Genomic DNA, 27,418 nt, shown 5'->3' on the forward strand with positions numbered 1-27,418 from the left:
AACTCAATATTAGGAAGGTGTTACTAATGTTTTGAACACTCAGTGTATAGTTTTCGAACACAGAAATGGTGTTTTCGGACACATAAATGGTGGTCTAGGTATAAATCAAAGAGCTCTTACGCTGTTGAAGGCTAGCTTGATGTTGCCTGCGTCCAGCGTTGTGGCTCTCTTGTCTGAGCTGATCACAGTGCCAAAGTCTTCAAAGCTAGTGTTTACCTCGACCAAGAAGTTTTTGTCCTGTGTGGAGGAAAGAGGAGAAAGAGTTAATAAAATGAAAACTACCATTGAGGCGATGGTGCAGATTACACAATATCTACGCTGTAAAGTAGATTTAACTGCATCCCAAACGGAACCCTACACTCTATTTCATACACTACTTTGGATCAGGCACCATAGGGCTCTGGTGAAAGATAATGCACTATATAGGCAAAATGTAGTGCACTAAATAGGGAATAAGGACGCCATTTGAGACCACAACGTGGGAGAAAACACAGACGGTAACATTCTCCCACCTTCAGGATATCCTTAATGATCCGCTTCTCGTCGTGGTAACGAGCCTTCAGGTCTTCCACGTAGAACTTGAACAGATCGAGGGGAGTGGAGCCTGCGGAATAGACACCATAAACTAACAGGCACGCGTTATTCAAGATGTGCTCGGACAACACATGGTTACCGCAACACCAAAGGCTAAAGAAAAAGGCAGCGACCACAAACCAGAGCAGCAGAAGTATAATACGACATTATCACCGCAGTACAAGTGGACAAGAGAACAACAATATTGATAACGTGCATGCGTGCCTATCAGTGTGGGCATCCACGTGTGTGTGTGTATGCGTATACCTGTGTGAGCCAAGGTTTCCGTCAGGAAAATGTGGCGCCGGACATTTGACCGGCAGCATTTTCATTTACTGGCCATGTGAATTGGGTGCGTAACTTGATTAGGGCGTCCACCCACGGCGCGCGGAATGACAGAAACCACATTTTGAGTATGGTAATTCATATTAAATAACAGAACATGCAAGTCGAGGATGAACGATGCGCGGTCCTTCTTACCCAATTCCGATGCGCACTTTGAAGAGTTAGTTTTCCGTAGCCACGAAGACGAGTGCAAAATCACTAGCCTATGTCAATCTACTATCCCCCATCGTAGAAAAGTTGACCTATTTTATTGGTCAGCTTGTCGAGAAATAAATAGACTAATCCAAACAGACTCTGGGAACAGTTGTGGGACGATAAGAGCCCAAATTCATTCAACCAGTACGCCACAAAACAATTATTCAAAAAATGAGTTTGATGCAAACGATCAGAACATTTATCTCAACTATTATTTCTTCACATTATAAGCGCACAGGGCATAATGCAGCGAGCCGTTTCATGCGACAGAGATTAAAATATCCATTCGAAATGTAGAAAGAGGGGAGATCTCATATGCAAACAACTATCATGGGTTGCTAATATGACTAGGATTGTGGGCTACTGGACGATGAAAGAAAGATGATGTAAAAATAATTGCCTCCACGGATATGGTCTGATTTTGGCAGGCTGCTTTGAAGTAAAGTAACACATGCCCCATAATACGTATTAAAAAGTTCAGGGTTCAAACAATTACATATATGTTTTCAAAATGCATACTGCCTCCAGCTCATTGTAAAGTGGTGTGTGACGCGCTGAAACCTGCCTTCCGCTGCCTATGTTTGCTGTTTGAGATGCTGTAGCAGGAGCTCTAGCACTGATTTTCCACTCAAAGGCTCTGTATCTGTATACTGTACGCGTGTGATAAATAAGATGCATAACGAATATACTGTACACACACGTCAATTTAATTATTTGATTATGCAAATTAACCTATAGACCGATAAGCATGACCAGTCAAATGTATTTCCATCGACGAATATGCTAAAAAGAATTATTTCGCAATGGAATTTTTTATTCTCCTGGACACTTTTGCAGGCGCCAATTAAAAAGATTGGCTTTTGTACTGTAAAAAAATATATATATACATACATACATCTTTGTTTTTGTTTTTTTTGGGCCTAAAGGCAGCTATTAGCTGCTAACGGAAAACCTGGTGTGAGCGAGAGTATGAGCATGCAGCAGGTGTCCTCATACCTGGCTGGCCCAGCATGTTGGCGAAGCGGATGTCTGAGCTGACGGTGGGGTACATCTCCATCCACGCAGACATGGAGTGGAGCTGACCGTTGTCATGGAGCTCGTCCAGGAATTTCTGGGGGGGAGAAACATAAGGCTCAGCAAAGCAACTGAAATGACTGGGCGAAGTCCCAATGGCACCATATTCCCTATATAGTGCACTATATAAAAGGAAATAGGGCGCCATTTGGAACGCAGCCCGGGGGGGGGAAGAGAAACATAAGGCTCAGCAAAGCAACTGAAATGACCGGGCTACATCCCAATGGCACCATATTCCCTATATAGTGCACTATATAAAAGGAAATAGGGCGCCATTTGGAACGCAACCCGGATATATGACATCCCTGAGATCAACCCACGCAAAATACACTTATATTTTCCTGTACTTTTTCAGTACAGTATTACAGTCAAAACGCCTGACAAATTATTTGGCTTTTTCTTCAGTCGGTCTGTGTTAGTCATAGGAATCCTATAATTCCCTATGATCCGTTTTAAGAATGAGCCGTACCATGTTGCTAGGCTACCAATATCCATTCTAATGTTCTGTATGTAATTCTATGGTATTAGCATTTTTTGTATCATAATCCTCTACCGTGTACACTGTTCCCAAAATGCTCCATGGTGGGGTAGAGGAGGCCCGTCTTTCTCACCTGGAAGGACTCTCTGTTCTTGCGCTGTCTCCTCCTCTCCCTCAGCAGTGTCTTCTGCTTCTCGTCCTCCTCCTCCTTCTCCAGAGCTCGGATGTGCTCCTCGAAACAGATCAGAGCGTCCTCTTTGTCCATGTCTGAAGCGAGCAAGGAGAGAAAAGAAGAGAAAGGGGAGAATGTCAACAGAGCACTCACACAGCAAACAGTCAGTCTTTTACACACACACACTGCTGCGCCACACAGGCACACGCTGCAAACCACAGCACCTGACTGGACAGGGCAGTCATTCACCAACTTCAGTTACCCGGCCTGTTCAGTCATTCACCTATTCAAACTCACAGACAGACACCCCCCCCTTGTTTTTATGAATCACAAGTAACAGCTCTGCTGCTTTAGTTAAATGAATGCAGAGCTCTGAGAAAGGTTGTGTCCCAAATCTGTCCCATATAGGGCTCTGGTCAAACGTAGTGCACTATGTAGGGAATAGGGTGCCATTTGGGATGCAAGTAGTATGAATGAGTGGGTAGTGTACTCTGGAGCTCCTCATCCTCTGCGAAGGTGGGGTTGTCCAGCAGGTACTGCTGGGCCTCGGACCAGGTGGTGCGGTACGTCACGTTGGCCATGTTGTCCAGGATGTTCTTCAGAGCCTCCCAGTTCCTCTTCCTCAGCTGCTTGGCTTGCTCCTGTACCCCACACACAACAAAGATGGAACAGACTAGAGTAAAGAGGAGGTCAACACATTCTGACAGATAATGTCCTTAGTCATCAGCGTTGGGTTCAATTCCATTTAGATTCAGGAAGTACACAGACATTTTGTCTCCCTGAATTGAAATGGAATTGATCCCAACCCTGATAGCAATAATCCGTTCTTCAGACAGCTAGGGATCAAATACATTATTTTCCTCACATTACATTTATTTTGTAAATAGAAATGTTTAATTAGAAATAGGATAAAATGTTGGGATGTGAATGTAGATGGAAAATAATAAACTGGTAGTTGTGACACCACACTCCAAAAAACAAGCCTGGCTGACTTGTTATTCATGTAGTTCTGTCCTTGAGCTGTTGTCTATTCATGTTCTGTATTATGTCATGTTTCATGTGGACCCCAGGAAGAGTAGCTGATGCTTTTGCAACAGCTAAATAGGGATCCTAATAAAATGCCAAATACCCAAAAGAGGCAGCCTAACGGCAATAAATCTGACCTTTTCCTTCTTGGCTAGGTAGAACAGGACGTCTTCATAGATCTCCAGTCTGTCCCTCTCTGGGACGGTGCTCCACACATCGAGCTCCGCAAACATCTGCTCTGCTTTCCTGGTTCACACAGAGACAACCACAGTTTTTTTATTATTAGTATTTTTCATTTAACCTTTATTTAACTAGGCAAGTCAGTTAAGAACAAATTCTTATTTACAATGACAGCCTACCAAAAGGCCTCCTGCGGGTGATGGGATTAAAAAATAAACACAGGACAAAAACACACATCACGACAAGAGAGACAACACAATACTACATAAAGAGAGACCTAAAGACGCTACGGTCACAAGACGCAGGCCTCCTAATTGTCCCTAGAATTTCTAAGGAAACACCTGGAGGCAGGGCTTTCTCCTATAGAGCTCAATTTTTATGGAAAGGTCTGCCTACCCATGTGCGAGACGCAAACTCGGTCTCAACATTTAAGTCTTTACTGAAGACTCATCTCTTCAGTGGGTCATATGATTGAGTGTAGTCTGGCCCAGGAGCGTGAAGGTGAACGGAAAGGCTCTGGAGCAACGAACCGCCCTTGCTGTCTCTGCCTGGCCCGTTCCCCTCTTTCCACTGGGATTCTCTGCCTCTAACCCTATTACAGTGGCTGAGTCACTGGCTTACTGGTGCTCTTTCATGCCGTCCCTAGGAGGGGTGTGTCACTTGAGTGAGTTGAGTCACTGATGTGATCTTCCTGTCTCCTCCTTCCTGTCCTGTTTTTCCTAGCCAACGTGCTTCAACACCTGCATTGCTTGCTGTTTGGGGTTTTAGGCTGGGTTTCTGTACAGCACTTTGAGATATCAGCTGATGTACGAAGGGCTATATAAATAAATGTGATTGGGAACAGACAACAGCACAAAGGGCAAGAAGGTAAAGACAACAATACATCACGCAAAACAACCACAACTGTCAGTGAGTGTCCATGATTGAGTCTTTGAATGAAGAGATTGAGATAAGTGTCCAGTTTGAGTGTTTGTTGCTGCTCGTTCCAGTCGCTAGCTGCAGCGAAATGAAGAGACGAGAGACCCAGAGATGTGTGTGCTTTCGGGACATTCAACAGAATGTGACAGGCAGAACGAGTGTTATATGTGGAGGATGAGGGCTGCAGTATATATCTCAGATAAAGGTGAGTGAGGCCTAAGAGTGTTTTATAAATAAGCATCAACCAGTGGGTTTTGCGATGGGTATACAGAGATGACCAGTTTACAGAGGAGTATAGAGTGCAGTGATGTGTCCTATAAGGAGCATTGGTGGCAAATCTGATGGCCGAGTGGTAAAGAACATCTAGCCGCTTGAGAGCACCCTTTCCTGCCGATCTATAAATGATGTCTCCGTAATCTAGCATGGGTAGGATGGTCATCTGAATCAGGGTTAGTTTGGTAGCTGGGGTGAAAGAGAAGCGATTACGATAGAGGAAACCAAGTCCAGATTTAACTTTAGCCTGCAGCTTTGACATGTGCTGAGAGAAGGACAGTGCACCATCTAGCCAAACTCCCAAATACTTGTATTACCTCATGCTCTACACCCTCAAAAGGTAGTAATAAACACCCGTGGGGAGAGGGGCATTCTTCTTACCAAACCACATGAACTTTGTTTTGGAGGTGTTCAGAACAAGGTTAAGGGTAGAGAAAGCTTGTTGGACACTAAGAAAGCTATGTTGTAGAGAATTTAACACAACATCTGGGGAGGGGCCAGCTGAGTATAACTATCATCTGCATATAAATGGATGAGAGAGCTTCCTACTGCTTGATCTATGTTGTTGATGTAAATTGAGAAGAACGTGGGGCCTAGGATTGAGCCTTGGGGCACTCCCTTGGTGACAGGCAGTGACTGAGACAGCAGATTTTCTAACTTCATACACTGCACTCTTTGAGAGAGGTAGTTAGCAAACCAGGCCAAAGACCCCTCAGAGACACCAAAACTCCTTAGCCCACAAGAATGAAATGGTCTACCATTTCAAAAGCTTTGACCAAGTCAATAGAAATAGCAGCACAACATTGATTAGAATCAAGGGCAATGGTGACATCATTGAAGACATTTTAAGGTTGCAGTGACACATCCATAATAGAGGTCGGCCGATTAATTAGGGCCGATTTCAAGTTTTCATAACAATCGGAAATCGGTATTTCTGGGCGTGGATTTGCTGATTTAAAAAAAGAAAAAATCAATTTTAAAAAGTATACCTTTATTTAACTAGGCAAGTCAGTTAATAACACATTCTTATTTCCAATGACGGCCTAGGAATGGTGGGTTAACTGCCTCGTTCAGGGGCAGAACGACAGATTTTCACCTTGTCAGCTCGGGGGATCCAATCTTGCAACCTTACAGTTAACTAGTCCAACGCAATAACGACCTGCCTCTCTCTCGTTGCACTCCACAAGGAGACTGCCTGTTACGCGAATGCACTAAGCAAAGGTAAGTCGCTAGCTAGCATTAAACTTATCTTATAAAAAACAATCAATCATAATCACTAGTTAACTACACATGGTTGATGATATTACTAGATATTATCTAGCGTGTCCTGCGTTGCATATAATCTGACTGAGCATACAAGCATACAAGTATCTAAGTATCTGACTGAGCGGTGGTAGGCAGAACCAGGCACGTAAACATTCATTCAAACAGCACTTTAGTGCGTTTTGCCAGCAGCTCTGTTGTGCGTCAAGCATTGCGCTGTTTATGACTTCAAGCCTATCAACTCCCGAGATGAGGCTGATGTAACCGAAGTGAAATGGCTAGCTAGTTAGTGCGCATTAATAGCATTTCAAACATCACTCCCTCTGAGCCTGTGGTTGTTTCCCTTGCTCTGCATGGGTAACGCTGCATCGATGGTGGCTGTTGTCGCTGTGTTGCTGGTTCGAGCCCAGGGAGGAGCGAGGAGAAGGACGGAAGCTATACTGTTACACTGGCAATACTAAAGTGCCTATAAGAACATCCAATAGTCAAAGGTTAATGAAATACAAATGGTATAGAGGGAAATAGTCCTATAATTCCTATAATAACTACAACCTAAAACTTCTGACCTGGGAATATTGAAGACTCACATTAAAAGGAACCACCAGCTTTCATATGTTCTCATGTTCTGAGCAAGGAACTGAAACGTTAGCTTTCTTACATAGTACATATTGCACTTTTACTTTCTTCTCCAACACTTTGTTTTTGCATTATATAAACCAAATTGAACATGTTTCATTATTTACTGGAGGCTAAATTGATGTATTATATTAAGTTAAAATAAGTGTTCATTCAGTATTGTTGTAATTGTCATTATTACAAATTAAGTTGTAAAAAATTAATTGGCCGATTAATCGGCATCGGCCTTTTTTGGTCCTCCAATAATCGGTATCGACGTTGAAAAATCACAATCGGTCAACCTCTAATCCATAACCTGAGCAGAAACCAGATTGCATACCAGACAGAATACTATAGACATCAAGAAAGCCAGTCAGTTGATTATTGACACGTTTTTCCAATACTTAAACAAGGCAAAATAGAAATAGGCCTATAACAATTAGGATCAGCTTGATCTCCCTCTTTAAATAAAGGACTGGCTGCCTTCCAAGCAATGGGAACCTCTCCAAAAAGCAAAGACAGGTTAAAAAGGTCAGAGATAGGCTTGGCAATGATAGGGGTAGCAACCTTAAGGAAGAAAGGGTCTAAACCATCTGACCCAGATGTTTTTTTGGGGTCAAGTTTCAGGACTTCCTTTAGCACCTCGGACTCAGTGACCGCCTGCAGGGAGAAACTTTGTAGCGGGGCAGGAGAAAAAGAGGGGAGAAGCATCGGGGATAGTCGCATTAGAAGGGCTGGGAGATGAGGAAATGTTGGACGGGCAAGGAGGCATGGCTGAGTCAAATAGGAATCCTGACTTAATAAAGTGGTGATTAAAGATCTCAGCCATGTGCTTCTTGTCAGTAACAATCACATCATCAACATTAAGGGACATGGGCAGCTGTGAGGAGGGTTTATTCTCCAGAACTTCTTGGGGTTAGACCCACAGAGAGTTTAGTTACTTCAAGGAACAGTTCTCTAAGGTTTTTTAGCAAGCGTCTATGACAAATCAGGACAGGTCGTTTCACTGAGCAGCCATTACAAACACAGGCTGTAAAACAGTGATCACTAAGGTCATTACAGAAAACACCAGACTGATTTGTGAGGATAGCATCGAGGAGAGTAGCCTTTTCTGGGTGTTTGGGATTGGTAATAATCTGAGAAGGATTTAGGGAGTCTCATTGCTTTAGGACTTGGTCAGGTGGTTTAAGCATTTCCCAGTTTAGGTCACCTAGCAAGACAAATTCAGACTTATTATAAGGGGCCAGGAGAGAGCTTAGAGCATTTAGGGTACAGGCCGGTGCTGATGGAGGACAATAGCACCCAGCAACAGTCAACAAAGAGATATTTGAAAGTTTAATACTTAAAACCAGCAAATCAAATTGTTTGGGGACAGATTTGGTGGAGACAACCGAGCACTGAAGGTGATCCTTGGTAAAGATTGCCACTTGATCGGACTTGCCGAAAAAGGTTATGACCAGAAAGGTTAACATCTGTATTCAAAACGCTCTTCCTTAACCAAGTCTCAGTAATGACCAACACACCTGGATTGGAGCTGTGAACCCACACTTTCAATTGATCCATTTTAGGGTAATAAGCTTCTCGTGTTAACGTGCAGAAAACCCAGGCTTTTTACAAGAGCAGAAATCAGTGAAGCAGATATCAGAGCACAAGTCACAATTAGGGCTAGCAACTATAGATGGGCCTGGGTGTACATGCACATTTCCAGATATCATCAACAGTAATACAATCACGGCACGGCATAGGACAGGGAGAGCTCTGCCGTGCTAATTTATGACATCTGAATGTGCATCAGATGGCAACAAGATAATATCGTACAGCAATTTCATCAGGTAACATGAATACAAAGACGGCGAGAGATGGTTAGAATGAGATGGGAGGTCAATAGTCAGTGTAACCAATAGAGAGCCAGAGTCCCGGGTGTGGGAACAAACAGTCTGTCCCACGGTCAGGTAAAGAAAGTTTGTAGTCAACAAAGCATGCAGGAGTCATGAGGTAAATAGCAAAATACACAAGAAAAAATCTAATATATAACGACTTGGGGCTAGTCATTGTAAGTTCAGAGTCACTCGCCCCAACAGTGCTGAAGGCGAGCGAAAGCTTGGGAGAGAGGACGGGGCAACCAGGGGAGACGGTGAACAGATTTGCAGGTGGAATCCAAGCAGCAGTGCAGCAGGCAAAGGGAGTAGGTGTCAAACCCACCTGGGAAAAGCTTTTATTTCTGGAGGCAGATTTCTTGTAGAAAATGGCAGTCTCTGAACAGCAGGAGGGGGCTTCAAGGCCTCTGGGTTTGGGTGGGGTAGTCTGCCATTTGTTGGGCTCAAAGGCTTCGACGCCTCTCGCTTCACACGTCAGTTGAATTTCTTAGTCCTCGCAAGCTTGGTAGCTTTCAGTCCATATAAAGTCAAATATATCCTTGTAATGTATTTTTCTTGGCTTTTGAAAGTAAAAAATAGCTTCAGACTAAACATTACTCACTCAGCTCCAGGTTGGATGGTGTTTTCAGGTTTCTGTTTATTTCCCAGAGAATTTACTGTGTAGTTTGGGAATAATAATCCTTGGGTGTAGGAAGCATTCCAGATGATTCCAGGTAATTCCATCCAAAATCAGGTCGTAGGTTTGGAGTTTTGATTTGGAGTGAAGGTTATGTTGTTTAGGGTAGCATTCTGTATAAGTCCCTGCCAAAAATCTAAGTTTGTCTAACTCTAAATCTTTTTTCCTTTAAACATGCTGAAAAATGTGGGATGCTCATCTGCTCATGACCTCCCTCTCTCGATAAAAATAAATAAAATGCCATGCATGACAAATAGGGTTGCGAAATTCCGCTAACTTCAGATATCCCTTTTGCAAGATTGCCAAAATCATTAAGGAATAAGTTGGAAATCCAGACTCCAAATGCAACGACACTTTGCGCCCCACGGGGGCAGCATTACACAAGCTAAAACCATCACTATTGCTGCTCGCCCAGCTCAAAGCACTGCTGCTATTGTTGGAGATGATTACAATTGTCCAAAAAAAGGACCATTTGAATTTAAACTTTTACAAGACATAACAATTGCCTACAATTCTTCATGAGAAGAAACGTAGATTCAAAATACGTCACAACGCGGTGAAACCATATCAAGTTCATCATCTCCACGCTACCATGGAGGCCAGCAGAGTAGTAGTATTTCTAGAATGAGTGAGTCCTAAAAACATGAAAAGGAATAAAGACACAGTCTGACGACCCTGATGTCACCCCCCCGTCTTAAGCCAGGCCAGCGTGCGCACAAACTGGCTGGTTGTCAAGGTCGATCACTTCGCCTGGAGCCATGTCAGTGCCTTTCACACCCAGGAAGACAGACAGGAGAGGGGTAGGGGGGAGAGCGAGCAAGTAGGGGGAGAGAGAGAGAGAGCGAGAGCCTGCATGGTAATGTGGTGGATTCACATGCAGGGGAAGTCAAAATGCTACAACCTATCTGATAAAGCAATGTTTCGTTTTAGGGATGGATGGGGAAGTTCAGAAGCCAATCTGCCTGTGAGTTATTCAGTCTGTGTACTACTAGTGTTTACTCATCTATTAGGGTTTGTCAGGCGGCAGGTAGCCTAGGGCCAGTAACCGAAAGGTCGCTGGTTCGAATACCCGGGCCGAAGAGGGGGAAACATCTGTGGATGTGCCCTTGAGCAAGGCACTTAAACCCTCATTTGCTCCAGGGGCGCCATACTACTATGGCTGAGCCTGTAAAAACAACACACTTCACTGCACCTATCCGGTGTACGTGACAATAAAAAAATGTTTTCCCCCTGCTAATAATAAGTCTGGTATGGCTAGATATGGGCCATGGACTGGCCACAACAACTGCACAACAGAATGGTCAGCGTCAAAGATTAAGTGGGGGTATATTATTGGTACTCTGGGCATATAATTAAGCAATAGGGCACCTCTGGGGTTTGTGGTATATGCTCAATATACCACTGCTACAGGCTGTTGTGCGCGACGCAATGCGGAGTGCCTGGATACAGTCCTTAGCTGTAGTATATTGGCCATATACTACAAACCTCCAAGGTGCTATTATTTTACCTTTATTTAAATAGGCAAGTCAGTTAAGAACAAATTCTTATTTACAATGACAGCCTACTCCGGCGTGACGCTGGGCCAATTGTGCGCCGTCCTATGGGACTCCCAATCGCGGTCGGTTGTGATACAGCCTGGAATCTAACCAGGGTCTGCAGTGACGCCTCTATCACTGAGATGCAGTGCTACGCCACTCAAACCTAGTTATAAACTGGTTACCAATGAAATTAGAAGAGTAAAGAAAATATATGTTTTGTCATACCCGTGGTATACGTCCTGATATACCACGGCTGTCAGCCAATCAGCATTCAGGGTTCGATCCACCCAGTTTATAATGCTTCGTGCCTGAGAACAGCACTTAGCCGTGGTATATTGGCCCTATATCACACTCCCTCTGGCCTTAGTGCTTAAATAACTTAATTTTTTTGAATACAATTTTATTGATCATCTCAATATCTCCACATATTAGCAACTCTAGGAAGCACATATCAATGACAGAAATGTAGAAGTATAAAGACTGAGGCCTGCATCCCAACTGGCACCCTATGCTTATGGGCCCTGGTCAAAAGCAGTACATTATATAGGGAATAGGGTACCATTTGGGACACACCTTGACTTGACCAAGAAAGGTACTTACTTATATCTGGTTGTAGATGTCATTTTCTCGTGGTTTTCCAAAAATCGCTGATACGTTTCCTTGGATTCCTTGTACTTGATCCTAGTCTCCTCCTTCTCCTCTTTCTCCGTCTGCACCTTGTAAGCATTGAAGGCCTGCTTTTTCTCACTTAACTTCGGCAGAGCACTTCAAATGAGAAATAGGGACAAACAGCTGGTTAGAGACGTTGTTTAATATTCATGGACGAACATTAGCATAATCAGAAAACTGAGGAAGTTGGTGGGTACCTGTAGCGTGGGTCATTGATGATCATTTTCATGGCTTGTTCCCAAGACGCATTGGATGAAACGCCCTGACATGAAGAGTATATCGAGCATTAAGATTTGAATGAAAAATATAAAGTACTCTAGTCAACACAAATCAACCCAGCTGTATAATCTGCATCACAGCTCATATATAGCAAAACTGTGTAAGAGGACAGCTCACATTTCCATCAACAGTAAACAATAGATTATGCTGGGAGTAGCCTATGTATTGAATCTATGCACCTGTGTAGAGGAACCCGTATGCATGTGTAGCCTATCTGAAAGATGCAACAAGGAGTGGTGATGCGATTCTCTGGCTTGTTCCAGGCATGGCGATTCATTTTCCTTAATTACTAATAGTTGCTACGGTTACTTTTTGTCCGTCTGTCTCCAAGAGACACACCCTATTCCCTATATAATGCACTAGTTAGGCTACGGGCCCTGGTCAAAAGTAGGGCACTAAACTGGGAATAGCCTGTTATTTCAAAACGCAACCAGAGTTATTCTAATCCAGTGGAGCACGTCAACCTCCGCTGTCCTAATCCGGACACGTGCTTTCATCCAATAACGCCAATCACAAAGACAGAGCCATCAAGAGCTCGCAGGGAAACGGCAAGGAGCAATCTCAGAGGCGAGCGTTGTGTGCCAAATTAAAAGTACCTAAATATAGCTACGCCGAGCCACCTTGGTCAAAAACAACACATCCGTCGCCACAATGGCAACAGGAGGAGCGGCGAGGCTTAGCAATCACGCGAAAGACCCGGAGAGTGCTCACGCTGAGCGAGATGGATTAATTAGAGTCCAAGAGGGCCATTTTGGTAAACAATCTTTAGGTCGGGAGGACACTCCAGCTTTATTACAGTCAAGTCATAGCGCGTTGAGCACCTTATTTACAAGCCCAGTGAAAGTGCTTCTCAGACAGAAGTGTGTGGGTGTGATTCATGATGACGGCTAGCTAGCAGAGCTGCGGGGCTTAATGGACACAGTCGATGACCGTGCTTTGCCTTTATGTGCTCGTTGTATTGATGTAATGTTCAGATTGTAATTTCGAAACGATCATTGAGATGATGCATGCTGATGATTCACGCAGGAGCCCCGACTGAGGAGCCGGGGAGTAATGAAAACCCATCCCGGAAGGCTCACCTTCTCCTTCAGGAGCTCTTTGAAGGCCTGCTTGGCCTCTTCTTTCGTGTTCCACTTGTACGTTTTCTTCACCAGCTCTGGCCTCTCCTCTTTTGAGGCGTCATTACTAAAGAAAAGAAAGACAGAAAGGAAAGAGAAAGACCTTACCATTGTCCTAAGATAAAAACAAAATCATGTTTTTGGTAGGGAAATAGGTAAACGGGTCCGTGCTTTCTTGCTATTCCTGGTGAGTTCATTGTAAAGCCTGTGCTGGGAGCCTGTCTCTAAACTCTATGGGGTTAAAGGGTCTGTCTGTAGTACCAACCTGGCTGAGGCCTCCATGCCGGCTAAGTCCTCTGTGGAGTTGACAGGCGAGTCAGCGTTGACCTCAGCTACAAGCATGGGGACCAGGGACATCTGTTCCACTGAGACGGTTGGAGCTGGCCTCATGGCCGGCATTTCCATCATCATGGTCGCCATCGAAGCAGCGCTGTCGAGCTGAAGGTTGGGGGTGATGATGACAGTGCCAGGAGCACATACCTCCGCCATCCTGTAATCAGTTTGGTTGTTATTGACGGTGGACCTTCATACAGCATCATCCACCATGTTGTTGTTAGACATAACAGCAGAGTGCCTCTCAAATATGTCAAAAAGAATCAGGTCATTCCATTCACACATATCTGTAAATAATAGATCAAAATATTAAAAAGGATATGTTTTTTTTTTTTATCAGTTGACGAAGGTAATGTGTTCCGACATCTACAAAGATCTTTTATGCTCTAAAAGGTAATTGGCTGTGATACAAAGTAAAATACTTTGGCGACAAAGTTTGTTGAGCACTGGTAATAATAAGCAGCTCTTACCCATTCTCCTCAGCTTTTATCATGGCTAAAAAAAGAAGAAAGAAAAGAGGAAAGAAACGCATGTTAACAATGCCTACGCAGGATACTTTTAGGAACGAATTTGGCATTAAGAGGAGTTTGTGCAAAGTGCTGGCTGATCTATCATTACCAATAGCTGTTTATATCCATTGATGACACCGCTACCATTTACACTGGCCTAGATGATGAGTAAATGCTTCCCCTGGCCAGGGCCCGTATTCACAAAGCGTCTTATGAGTAGAAAATTGGTCGTAAGTGCTGAGAAGAGACATTTTACTCCTACTCTTATGGGTAGGAGTAAGTGTCACACCTAGTTGACAGATATTTAGGACACCTCGTGAGCTGTCCTAACCAGTTACAGCAGGCGCCTTGATAATAGAAAAGTGTAGCGAGTCAGTGGTTTCTGCCCCACACGCAATTGCTTTGGAGTTGCTAAAAATAAATGTTTTGATATTTCTAAATATTTTGTATTAGTTATTTAAATGTAACCTTTATTTAATGGCTCTTTGCTATGAGACTCAAAATTGAGGTGCATTCTGTTTCCATTGATCATCCTTAAGATGTTTCTACAACTTGATTGGAGTCTTCCTTTGCCAAATTCAATTGACTGGACATGATTTGGGAAGGCACACACCTGGCTATATAATGTTGACAGTGCATGTCAGAGCAAAAACCAAGCCATGAGGTCTAAGGTATTGTCCATAGAGCTCAGAGACAGGATTATGTCGAGGCACTGATCTGGGGAAGAATACAAAAACATTTCTGCAGCATTGAAGGTCCCCAAGAACACAGTGGCCTCCATAATTCTTAAATGGAAGAAGTTTAGAACCACCAAGACTCTTCCTAGAGCTGGCTGCCCGGGGGAGAAGGGCATTGGTCAGGGAGGTGACCAAGCACCCAATGGTCCCTCTAACAGAGCTCCAGAGTTCCACTGTGGAGATGGGAGAACCTTCCAGAAGGACAACCATCTCTGCAGCACTCCACCAATCAGGCCTTTATGGCAGAGTGGCCAGACGGAAGCCACTCCTCAGTAAGAGGCACATGACAGCCTGCTTGGAGTTTTCTAAAAGGCACGTAAAGGACTCTCAGACCATGAGAAACAAGATTCTCTGTTCTGATGAAACCAAGACTGAACTCTTTGGACTGAATGCCAAGTGTTACATCTGGAAGAAACCTGGCACCATCCCTACGGTGAAGCATGGTTGTGCCAACATCATGCTGTGGGGATATCTTTCAGTAGCAGGGACTGGGAGACTAGTCAAAATCGAGGCAAAGATGAAAGGAGCAAAGTACAGAGAGTTCCTTGATGAAAACCTGCTCAGGACCTCAGACTGGGGTGAAGGTTCACCTTCCAACAGGACAATGACCCTAAGCACACAGCCAAGACAACACCGGAGAAGTCTCTGAATGTCCTTGAGTGGCCCAGCCAGTGCCCGGAGATGAACCTTATCGAACATCTCTGGAGAGACCTGAGAATAGCTGTGCAGCAACACTTTCCCAAATGTACTGTACATGCGACAGTATCTCTAGCGCTTTTGACAATGATTTCAAAAGGCCAATTTCACATGATATGCCTAATACTTATAACCACTAGGCTAAAAAACAAATCAGTTTCTTTCAATTACTTACATCATGTTATTCACTTAACATTGCCATGTTTGATGTAGTCACATTCACTGTGGTTGTCTGAAGTGTGCTATAGAGTTTACAGCTGGCGATGCCTCATCTCGATTGGTTCACCATCATTTGCAACAATGTCAATGAGCGTTCTCACAATCTTTGCGGTACCTCAAAATATTGTGGAAATCAGCTGAGAAACTTTTAGGAGTTGATGTTTCACCTGGCTCAGAGTTTGTCTGGGCAGTGTCTTAACATCATCCTAAAACCTACACTGAGCTGGGAGCTTTTTTGTTTTTAAACAGGTTTTTACGTTTTCTGAGAGGATACGGGCCCAGTCCGCTACAGTAGAGTAGAAAAGGATCATTAATGCCCGGCTCACCTTCCAGATCTTCAAGCTCTTTGGGTTTGGTCCACCGGGACTCCTTAGTGTGGGAGTTGTAGTAGTACGCCTTCCCATTGTCTGATTTGTACTCCTTCCATTGGCATTTAGACAGCATTTGCTGCAAAACACAAAGCGAAAACAGTACATCTAGACACGCTCCACAATACAGTGGGGACAAATTGTGGCAGCAGCTAGAGTCTGGGAATGGCCTGTACTGTTAATGCAAAAACAGTGTGGAAAGGATGGTGGTGTGTCCCAAACGGCACCCTTTCCCTATATAGCGCACTACTTTTGACCAGAGCTCTATGGGAATAGGGTGTCATTTGGGACACAGAATGTGTGGGGCCTTACTTCTGCAGGAGATTTCAGGTCGTCTGGCTTTTCCCAGGAAGACTGCTTGGTCTCTGTGTTGTAGTAGTAGGTCTTCTCATCCAGGGACTTATGTTCTGTCCACACAGACTTCTGAGGATGACAACACTTTGCCTTAAGCACTCGACAACAGGTGGCACTGTGATACAAATTCTACATTTCCATGGAAATTATTATACTTCAAAAAGCCTTAAGCAAGCAGTAAGTGTGAAAGTTTTTAAAGGAAAGAGTCGCCCATTGAGTGTTATATCATTTTTTTTGTGGATCTCTGAGTGATGTTTCATCGATTCCCAGGATCATTTCATGTTTATCTGAGCTATTCATATTATGCAAAACTTGTCATAAACGTCTGAATTTCTGCCTGCTTGAATGGCAATAGCTCTGATATACACCAAAACATGAAATGACCCCGGGAATCGACAGAACATCGCGCAGAGCCGCACAAAAACAATATAACATTCAAAATGGGTGAATCTTTCCTTTAAGGCTATATCTTCAGACAGAAAACAATGGTTCATTTGAGGTCAGGAAGAGTAAAGGCTTCCACTTAAAGACATGTTCACTAACATTCTTTGGTTGGTCATCCTGTGGCGAGCCATTTGTGGTACCCTGTTGAACAACAGATATATTATATATAGTAGGGTCGGTAATTTATATAGTGCTAGAATCATTACACTAAATTAACTTATCCACAGAAAATAGGTTGTACTTACAACTGTTCCAGGCATAGCGATGACTATAAAAAAACAACGCAATAATTAAAATTCATTAAAATCACTCAAATTATCAATTTATTTGTATTTTTTTCAAGAATATGTTGTTTCAGCCTTACCAGTTGTGTCCACTCCAGGCTGTGGAAGAGATATCTTCATTAGTTAACAAAATTATTATGACCCAAATTTGCTTCATTAAAGGAAAACTGCACTTCCTGGTGTGGTTTCATGTGGGTGTCTCGTGTGTGTGTGTGTGTGTGTGTGTGTGTGTGTGTGTGTGTGTGTGTGTGTGTGTGTGTGTGTGTGTGTGTTCGCAGGTAGAACGAGTTAACTAAATTGCTTAGATAATTCGCTTCAGCCGGATGGTCTGAAGCAAAGTTGTTTTGACTTTGAATAGCCTCTCTCTGGGGCTAGTTAAGGGGCCGTCAATAAACTACACAATGTAAATGAGACAATATTTTTGTGTGGCACACCTTTTAGTTGTCATTAAATGCTTTCAATAGATGCATATGTATTTCTACAATTTATAGTTGGGTTGAGGTTAAGTAACTGAAATTTGAAGCGGTTTAAATTAACATATTGTACCATGTACATTGTGTAATTTACAGATGGTCTCTAACTGCCCCATAAGGATATCCAAAGTCAACCCAATTTTACAACAGGCATTAACTTCTTTGGGATAGGGGGCAGCATTTTCACTTTTGGATGAATAGTGTGCCCAGAGTGAACTGCCTCCTACTCAGTCCCAGATGCTAATATTTGCATAATATTATTAGTATTGGATAGAAAACACTCTGAAGGTTCTAAAACGGTTTGAATGATGTCTTTGAGTGTAACATAACTGATATGGCAGGCAAAAACCTGAGAAAAAATCCAAACAGGAAGTGGGAAATCTGAGGTTTGTAGTTTTTGAACTCACCCCTATCGAATACACAGTGGGATATGGGTTACTTTGCACTTCCTAAGGCTTCCACTAGATGTCAACCGCATTTAGAACTTTGTTTCAAGCTGCTCCTGTGAAGGGGGGCCAGATGGGAGCGGTTTGACTAAAGGGTCTGCCTGCAGCCTCGTTCTCAGTCACGCGCCTTCACATGAGAGGCATCTCTCGTTCCATTGCTTTTCTACAGACAATGGAATTCTCCGGTTGGAACATTATTGAACATTTATGATAAAAACATCCTAAAGATTGATTCTATACTTAGTTTGACAAGTTTCTTCGACCTGTAATATAACTTTTGAACTTTTCATCCGACTGGACCTGAACGCGATTTTGGATTTGTTTACCAAAACGCCCTAACAAAAGAAGCTATTGGACATAAATGGACATAAATTATGGAACAAAACAAGCATTTATTGTGGAACTGCGATTCCTGGGAGTGCATTCTGATGAAGATCAAAAGGTAAGTGAATACTTATAATGCTATTTATGAATAATGTTGACTACCCGACATGGCAGATATTTCTCTGGCTGGTTTGGGCTCTGAGCGCCGTTCTCAGATTATGCCTTTTCCGTAAAGTATTTTTGAAATATAACACAACGGTTGCATTAAGGAGAAGTTTATCTAAAGTTCCATGCATAACACTTGAATTTTAATCAACATTTATAATGAGTATTTCTGTGAATTCATGTGGCTCTCTGCAATATCACTGCATGTTTTGGAACTACTGAACGTAACAAGCCAATGTAAAATAAGATTTTTGGATATAAATATGAACTTTACCGAACAAAACATACATGTGTTGTGTAACATGAAGTCCAATGAGTGTCATCTGATGAAGACCATCAAAGGTTAGTGATTAATTTTATTTCTATTTGTGCTTTTTGTGACTCCTCTCTTTGGCTGGAAAAATGGCTGGGTTTTTCTGTGAGTTGGTGGTGACCTAACATAATCGTTTGTGGAGCTTTCGCTGTAAAGCATTTTTGAAATCAGACACTGTGGCTGGATTAACGAGAATTATATCTTTAAAATTGTGCCTAATACTTGTATGTTTGAGAAATTTGATTTATGATATTTCTGTTGATTTGTATTTGCACCCTGCAATTTCATTGGCTGTTGGCGAGGGGTTCCGCTAGCGGAACTGGATTGGATGATTACTTGTAATGGATGATTACTTGTGTGCTGCCAGCTGTGGGCAGAATTGAAACCAACCCAACCTTAATTTACATTGTTATGCAGTCACAACTACAAGTCTCACAAAACTCAGTTTTGGACGAGGCTGACTTTATGAACAAAATTATCCTATTTACACTTTGTAGTACATTTTTACTGTATAATAAAATGTTAGACTCATTGACGCCACATTGGTTTTTAGGGGCAGTTGCTCTTTAACACAACACGGTACCTTTGAGCTTCTAACATGAATACAAACTTCTCTCCAGCCTTGATGCATCCCAGTTGACAAGTGAAACATTTATTTGGCAGGTCTAAGTGCATCGAGTTAAACAGCTGGCTGCTGTCGAAAGCAAAACAGACTAAAATGTAGAGAACCCTTTCATAACTCACTCAACCATCTACTGGAGGAGGAAATGTTCCATTAAACAAGGTGTTTTTCTTGGACTTTTCTCCAATTTAAGATTGAAATGATCTTGTCCCTTAATGTCTACTGAGATACAAATGATATTTGTTTGAGATAGCATTGATCCAAAGTAAACAAACAGAAATACTCTTCCTAACACAACACCAAATGATCATTTGATAATAGATTATTGTGGCAGGAATACAAGAGAACCAATGTGTTATTGTCTTAAATGAAGAAATAAAGTGTACACATAGATTCAAAGAAGACAATAAGTTGCCTAATTACATTTTTATAACGAGGAGTGTATACTTAATATGGAGATGGGATGTACACATTCAGGTTGTGTGATGCATATATTAATCCCTCTATATTGGTGGCCTATGTCTATATTGGTAAGTGTTCCTACACTTTGCCGTGTTAGTTATGCTAATGTCAGTCGTGACAGCTTGCGGGCTCTATTTTTAAAGTGTGAAGCAGAACAGTAAGGCGAGTCAGTTTACCGGTCCTGTTGGCTGCATCGTCGCAGCTGGCATGCGAGGTGGCATCATCATCCCGGGCATCATAGGTGGCATCATGCCTGGCATCTAATAAAAGAGTATCATGAAATATTCATCTGACCCGTTCATTTCCCTCCCGCCAGGCGCACGCTGGGTATTAATACACAGTGAGAGACGCCGTGGCTGGGTAAGAGCGACTGACAGTCTTTCACAAAGCGAATCGAGCTTCGGCTTGTACTCTGAAGCGGTGACGCTACAATCTGCAGCTCCTCGCCACCTCCTGAGCCCCATTTCTCAGTCAGGCAGCCGGATCACACAGCCTTTTCTTCCGGATAATGCAATCGCATATGATGACTGCAAGTAGTATAACCACAGTGATTGAAATATTTGGCACCATTTCTAAGACTTAGTCTAGTCTTAATCATTTTTACTAAAAGCCTAAAGCAAATGATTGTCATTTGAATAATGATTGCCTAGTTATTGTCAAAATGACAAAAACTGAGGGCTATTTTAGGTAACTAAATGCCCCTTAATTCAAGCCATATCAAACTATAGTAACCCTAGATCACTGAATACCATGTGCACACACATGCAGTGGGGCAAAAAAGTATTGTCAGCCACCAATTGTGCAAGTTCTCCCACTTAAAAAGATGAGGCCTGTAATTTTCATAGGTACACTTCAACTATGACAGACAAAATGAGAAAAAAAATCCAGAAAATCACATTGTAGGATTTTTAATGAATTTATTTGCAAATTATGGTGGAAAATAAGTACCGTAATTTCCGGACTATAAGCCACTACTTTATTCCCATACTTTGAACCTCGTGGTTTATACAATGACGCGGCTAATTTATGGATTTTTCCCGCTTTCACAAGATTCATGCTGCCAAAAAACTGAGCACCGTCACATAATGTGATGTAAATCGAGCGCGCTCAAACTTCCCATCATTCTGATTACGGTAGTAATTGTCACCCTCATCATGGCAAAGACACGGAGAAATGCATATGATGCAGCTTTCAAGTTGAAGGCGATAAATCTAGCTGTTGGAAAAGGAAATAGAGCTGCTGCATGGGAGCTTGGCCTAAATGAGTCGATGATAAGACGTTGGAAACAGCAGCGTGAGGAACTGACTCAGTGCAGAAAGACAACAAAAGCTTTCAGAGGGAAGAAAAGCAGATGGCCCAAAGTATTTGCAGCCACTCGACAGTGTAAATCGTGCATTTAAGGTGGCGCTCCTTGTTCAGTGGGAGGCTTGGATGACAAGTGGGGAGAAATCCTTCACTAAAACGGGCCGCAGGCGAAGAGCATCTTATGGTCAAGTCTGCCAGTGGGTCCTGACAGCGTGGAGCATTGTCAAAAAATCCACTATCATCAACGGGTTTCGAAAGGCTGGACTGCTGCGTGTTGAAGGGGCAGCATGAGCTCAGTGGGGTATTTGCCTCCGGATGAAAGTGACGAGAGCGACAATGAAAACGATCCAACATCGGATGAAGCAATTCTGAGGCTATTCAACTCCGACACCGAAGGAGATGACTTCAGTGGTTTCAGTGCACAGGAGGAAGATAGTGACCAATGACTTTCTTGGTAGGCTACTGTTTTAATTTTTGTTACAAGCCGTGTTTCGTTTAAAGGCTGTGTGAAGTTAATTTATTTCAATGTACCGGTAGGCACCTGTGGCTTATAGACATGTGCGGCTTATTTATGTACAAAATACATATTTGTTTAATAATTCAGTGGGTGCGGTTTATATTCAGGTGCGCTTAATAGTCCAGCAATTACGGTAATTGTTCAATAACAAAAGTTTATCTCAATACTTTGTTATATACCCTTTATTGGCAATGACAGAGGTCAAACGTTTTCTGTAAGTTTTCACAAGGTCTTCACACACCGTTGCTGGTATTTTGGCCCATTCCTCCATGCAGATCTCCTCTAGAGTAGTGATGTTTTGGGGCTGATGCTGGGCAACACGGACTTTCAACTCCCTCCAAAGATCTTCTATGGGGTTGAGATCTGGAGACTGGCTAGGCCACTTCAGAACCTTGAAATGCTTCTTACGAAGCATTGCCCGGGCGGTGTGTTTGGGATCATTGTCATGTTGAAAGACCCAGCCATGTTTCATCTTCAATGCCCTTGCTGATGGAAGGAGGTTTTCACGAGCTGACAAGGTACAAATCTGCCGTTCTGCCCCTGAACAGGCAGTTAACCCACTGTTCCTAGGCCGTCATTGAAAATAAGAATTTGTTCTTAACTGACTTGCCTAGTTAAAAAGGTAATAATTTTTTTAATAAACTCAAAATCTCACGATACATGGCCCCATTCATTCTTTCCTTTACACGGATCAGTCATCCTGGAACCTTTGCAGAAGAACAGCCCCAAAGCATGCTGTTTCCACCCCCATGCTTCACAGTAGGTATGGTGTTCTTTGGATGCAACTCAGCATTCTTTGTTCTCCAAACAAGACGAGTTGAGTTTTGACCAAAAAGTTATATTTTGGTTTCATCTGATCATATGATATTCTCCCAATCTTCTTCTGGATCATCCAAATGCTCTCTAGCAAACTTCAGATGGGCCTGGACATGTACTGGCTTAAGCAGGGGGACACGTCTGGCACTGCAGGATTTGAGTCCCTGGCGGCGTAGTGTGTTACTGATGGTAGGCTTTGTTACTTTGGTCCCAGCTCTCTGCAGGTCATTCAAAAGGTCCCCCCGTGTGGTTCTGGGATTTTTGCTCACCGTTCTTGTGATCATTTTGACCCCACGGGGAGAGATCTTGCGTGGAGCCCCAGATCGAGGGAGATTAGAAAATTCCTGAAAATTATGTCATGACTTTAGAAGCTTTGGATAGGCTAATTGACATCATTTGGGTCAATTGGAGGTGTACCTGTGGATGTATTTCAAGGCCTACCTTCTAACTCAGTGCCTCTTTGCTTGACATCATGGGAAACTCTAAAGAAATCGCCCCCCAGAAGACCCCAGAAAATAATTGTGTAGACCTCCACAAGTCTGGTTAATCCTTGGAAGCAATTTCCAAACGCCTGAATGTACCACATTCATTTGTACAAACAATAGTACGCAAGTATAAACACCATGGGACCCCGCAGTGGTCATACCGCTCAGGAAGGAGACGCGTTCTGTCTCTTAGAGATGAACATACTTTGGTGCGATAAGTGCAAATCAATCCCAGAACAATAGCAAAGGTCCTTGTGAAGATGCTGGAGGAAACAGGTACAAAAGTATCTATATCCACAGTAAAACGAGTCCTATATCAACATAACCTGAAAGGCCACTCAGCAAGGAAGAAGCCACTGCTCCAAACCCGCCATAAAAAAGCAAGACTACGGTTTGCAACTGCACATGGGGACAAAGATCGTACTTTTTGGAGAAATGGCCTCTGGGCTGATGAAACACAAATAACTGTTTGGCCATAATGACCATCGTTATGTTTGGAGGAAAAAGGGGGATTCTTGCAAGCCGAAGAACACCATCCCAACCGTGACGCACAGGGGTGGCAGCATCATGTTGTGGGGGTGCTTTGCTGCAGGAGGGACTGGTGCACTTCACAAAATAGATGGCTTCATGAGGGAGGAAAATGATGTGGATATATTGAAGCAACATCTCAAGACATCAGTCAGAAAGTTCAAGTTTGGTCACAAATGAGTCTTCCAAATGGACAATGACCCCAAGCATACTTCCATGGCTTAAGGACAACAAAGTCAAGGTATTGGAGTGGCCATCACAAAGCCCTGACCTCAATCCCATTGAACATTTGTGGGCAGAACTGAAAAAGCGTGTGTGAGCAAGGAGGCCTACAAACCTGACTCGGTTACACCAGCTCTGTCAGGCGGAATGGGCCAAAACTTATTGTGGGAAGCTTGTGGAAGGCTACCCAAAACATTTGACCCAAGTTAAAAAATTTAAAGGCAATGCTACCAAATACTAATTGAGTGTATGTAAACTTCTGACCCACTGGGAATGTGATGAAATAAATAAAAGCTGAAATAAATCATTCTTGCTACTATTACTCTGACATTTCACGTTCTTAAAATAAAGTGGTGATCCTAACTGACCCAAGAGAGGGAATTTTTTACTAGGATTAAATGTCAGGAATTGTGAAAAATTGAGTTTAAATGTATTTGGCTAAGGTGTATGTAAACTTCCGACTTCAACTGTATATAATATATAAGAATGATCTAGACATGTACATTTTTAATTTAGCCTGCATACAGTGCCTTCAGAAAGTATTCACACCCCTTGATATTTTCAACATTTTGTTGTGTTACAGCCTGAATTTAAAATGGGTTAAATTTAGATTGTGCCACTGATCTACACAAACAATAGCCCAGTGGAATAATGTTTTTCTTTTCTTTTTTCTAATTCATAAAAAAATGTAAAGCTGAAATGTCTTGAGTCAATTATTATGTTGCTAGCCCTGTAGCAGAGATGTGACCCCCCCCCTCTCTTCGTCAGGAGGGGGCAGTTTTGTGACTTTACAACAGTGTCATAAATTCCTGGCAGAGGCTCTCTTCTCCCTTGCAACATGCAGTGTTTTTTAAATGTATTTTTTATTTTATTTGACCTTTATTTAACTAGGCAAGTCAGTTAAGAACAAATTCTTATTTTCCATGATGGCCTAGGAACAGTGGGTTAACTGCCTGTTCAGAGGCAGATCGACAGATTTGTACCTTATCAGCTCGGGGATTTGAACTTGCAACCTTCCGGTTACTAGTCAACGCTCTAACCACTAGGCTACCCTGCCGCCCGTGTCACAGTAAGACAAAGGGACTCTCCTGCCAAATACTCCTACCTCCCCAAATTGGAGAACTAAACATTATTCCTAATTTATAGAATGTGGAAACAGTCGGTGGAGAAGCCAGCTAAGACCCAGCCCGTTCTGTCTCACGTTTGTGACCTCATGAAAAGACAATTCAGCCACATTACCCTAACTCTTTTATACATGTTCCTCAGTTATGAGGCTTGCATCTGAATTAGACGTCGACCAATTATGATTTTCCAAATATAGATATATTAGTGTGTCATTAATTTTAAAAATATATTTTTTTTTAAATATTCCACTTTGACATGAGTATTTTGAGTAGATCATAAACCAAGTTAAATTATATCAATTTTAATCCCAATTTGTAACAATCAAATTTGGAAAAGGTAAAGAGGTGTGAATACTTTCTGAAGGTACTGTAACTGGAAAGTCAACCAAAGCTGATCCCACCCCAACGTTGTATTTTCTTGTTCTCAGGCCCAAATCAATAGGCTACCATTTAATGAAAATTGAACCATTACACGGGGCTACATATTGGTGAGTTAGGTTGTTGAGCGCTAAACTGGAAAATTCCAACAAAGGAAAAATGATTGATCTGTAGGTCTAGCCTATGTTCTGGGACTCCAAGTGGACATCTAAGCTTGATAGTAGGCTCACCTGTCCCATGGGTGGCCCTCCCATTGGTGGCATCATGCCAGGTGGCATCATACCAGGTGGCATGGGAGCCATGTTGGGAGGCCTCTGTCCCATGGGTGGCATTCCCATTGGTGGATAATGAGGCGGCATTCCTGGTGGTCCCATCTAGACAGGAGAAAATTGAGAAACAAAGCTGTGAGATTCAACACACTCAATGTAACTTCATTTTGAGATGCCATTGGGAACACAGTGAAGATTTTCCAACACCAACTTACAAAAGGCGGTGGCATCCCTGAGGGTGGGACCCCAGCAAAAGAAGGTGCTTGGCTCTGGCCATTATTATCATCTGAAGACTGGACATGAACAAGAGGCCCAATACAGTTACTACTATAACTTTTATTTTAAGGCTCATATCTGTCCTTTACTGCTATGCACAGTAACATTTAACCGAAAAAAAACAAAAAAAGTTGAATATGTCAGTGATCTCTGTTCTTGCTATTCTATCTACTCAATCATGTATCGTGATCTGGGAAAGGAGCGTGCCTACTTATTACATATTGGGCTATGTAAGGAGATGGCCCTGGACAGAACCAGGTTCGCATACTACCAACTAGTTAGCCTACTAGGCAACTACACAGACGCAGTTCTGTCCACGACTAGGTGTAGCTAGCTAGAAGCTGAAGCGTCTGCTTGCCATTCTTTCACTGTCGATAGTAGGTACATTCAGTCATTCCTAACTAGATAGCCATTTAGCTAACTATCTATTTATCCATCAGCATACACAATGCGTACTTGCATCTTGTAGCTAACTTAGCTAGTTTTGCTGGCTGTAAGCTTGTTAACTGGCAAAGTATATGGCTGTTGCTGCTACTACTACTACACGTGATTTGTTCACACCACATACGTCTAAATCCTGCACATATAACATGATTAGGTCGCTAGCCACTTGCCTCGTTTAACTTTAACTTGCTAGCTTATGAAAAAGGTGTCCTTACAACAGCACGCTAACTTTAGCGGAATAGATGCTATTTAGCTAACTGTTGGTTTACCTAGCTGGCCGGTTAACAACATTGTAGTCAGAAACACACCAAAATAATTAAATACAGATAGCTATGTGGGTTATACCCATTCGTAAAACAATTGTTTATGATAAACGCTTCATACAGTAGGCGATATAAATGAGTAGTAATACAACATTTGGCAATATTATCAATACACTTTACTCACCATGTTGACTTCACGATGCGCATCCAGCAGCCACGCTACAATAACGTGCAATCTGATTGGTTAGTTTGCTTCTGAATGAAAGGGCAAAGGTGAACCAACGTATCTGAAGACTGTCTGCCCACAGATTTTGCAAAAAGCTCTAACGCAATTTCGTGGCTAGAAAATACATTTTTCTTAACTAAAAAAAACTAACAAATCATCCATGGTTGAGCTCATAGCCGCGTGTCTAAATGTCATGCCTTTTAAACCATGATGACCTCTTTATAAAAATAAAATAAATACATACACGCCCTTCATAAAATCATTACAATTTTGTTTCCTCAATTATGTGGACAAAACAAACAGTGTCCTAAATGGAATTTATATTTATTTAATTTAACCGTTTTTAACTATGCAAGTCAGTGAAAAACAAATTCTTATTTACAATGATGGCCTACCAAAAGGGTGGATAAAGAAATACAACTTTTCTGTTGTTGTAATATATATATATATATATATATATATATATATATTAAAACAAAACACACATCGTGACAACAGAACACTACATAAAGAGAGACCTACGATAACAACATAGCAAGACAGCAAC

General features: G+C 42.4%; 1 protein-coding gene across 3 annotated transcripts in view; it reads right to left on the reverse strand.

Moving 5' to 3' along the window:
• The window catches only part of LOC115108283 (pre-mRNA-processing factor 40 homolog A-like), a 36,557-nt gene extending 9,629 nt beyond the window's left edge, over positions 1 to 26,928 (reverse strand). The window contains exons 1-20 of one of the 3 annotated variants that reach the window (XM_029632444.2): positions 26,830 to 26,907; positions 25,878 to 25,955; positions 25,624 to 25,767; positions 20,195 to 20,278; positions 17,294 to 17,312; positions 17,175 to 17,197; positions 17,029 to 17,070; positions 16,444 to 16,554; positions 16,090 to 16,210; positions 14,073 to 14,097; positions 13,535 to 13,759; positions 13,231 to 13,336; positions 12,070 to 12,134; positions 11,804 to 11,968; positions 4,001 to 4,109; positions 3,328 to 3,478; positions 2,799 to 2,932; positions 2,110 to 2,224; positions 513 to 604; positions 121 to 237 (exon numbers count right to left, since the gene is read on the reverse strand). In XM_029632444.2, the coding sequence (XP_029488304.1) occupies positions 121 to 237; positions 513 to 604; positions 2,110 to 2,224; positions 2,799 to 2,932; positions 3,328 to 3,478; positions 4,001 to 4,109; positions 11,804 to 11,968; positions 12,070 to 12,134; positions 13,231 to 13,336; positions 13,535 to 13,759; positions 14,073 to 14,097; positions 16,090 to 16,210; positions 16,444 to 16,554; positions 17,029 to 17,070; positions 17,175 to 17,197; positions 17,294 to 17,312; positions 20,195 to 20,278; positions 25,624 to 25,767; positions 25,878 to 25,955; positions 26,830 to 26,832 (1,929 nt within the window). In that variant the 5' untranslated portion in view covers positions 26,833 to 26,907. Of the gene's footprint in view, positions 1 to 120; positions 238 to 512; positions 626 to 2,109; positions 2,225 to 2,798; positions 2,933 to 3,327; positions 3,479 to 4,000; positions 4,110 to 11,803; positions 11,969 to 12,069; positions 12,135 to 13,230; positions 13,337 to 13,534; positions 13,760 to 14,072; positions 14,098 to 16,089; positions 16,211 to 16,443; positions 16,555 to 17,028; positions 17,071 to 17,174; positions 17,198 to 17,293; positions 17,313 to 20,194; positions 20,279 to 25,623; positions 25,768 to 25,877; positions 25,956 to 26,829 lie in introns of all 3 variants that reach the window. The other 2 variants (XM_029632435.2, XM_029632453.2) reach the window with 2 other exon arrangements.
• Positions 26,929 to 27,418: the final 490 nt, after the last annotated feature.

The sequence above is a fragment of the Oncorhynchus nerka genome, linkage group LG3, assembly GCF_034236695.1.
Source record: "Oncorhynchus nerka isolate Pitt River linkage group LG3, Oner_Uvic_2.0, whole genome shotgun sequence".
Lineage (NCBI taxonomy): Eukaryota > Metazoa > Chordata > Actinopteri > Salmoniformes > Salmonidae > Oncorhynchus > Oncorhynchus nerka.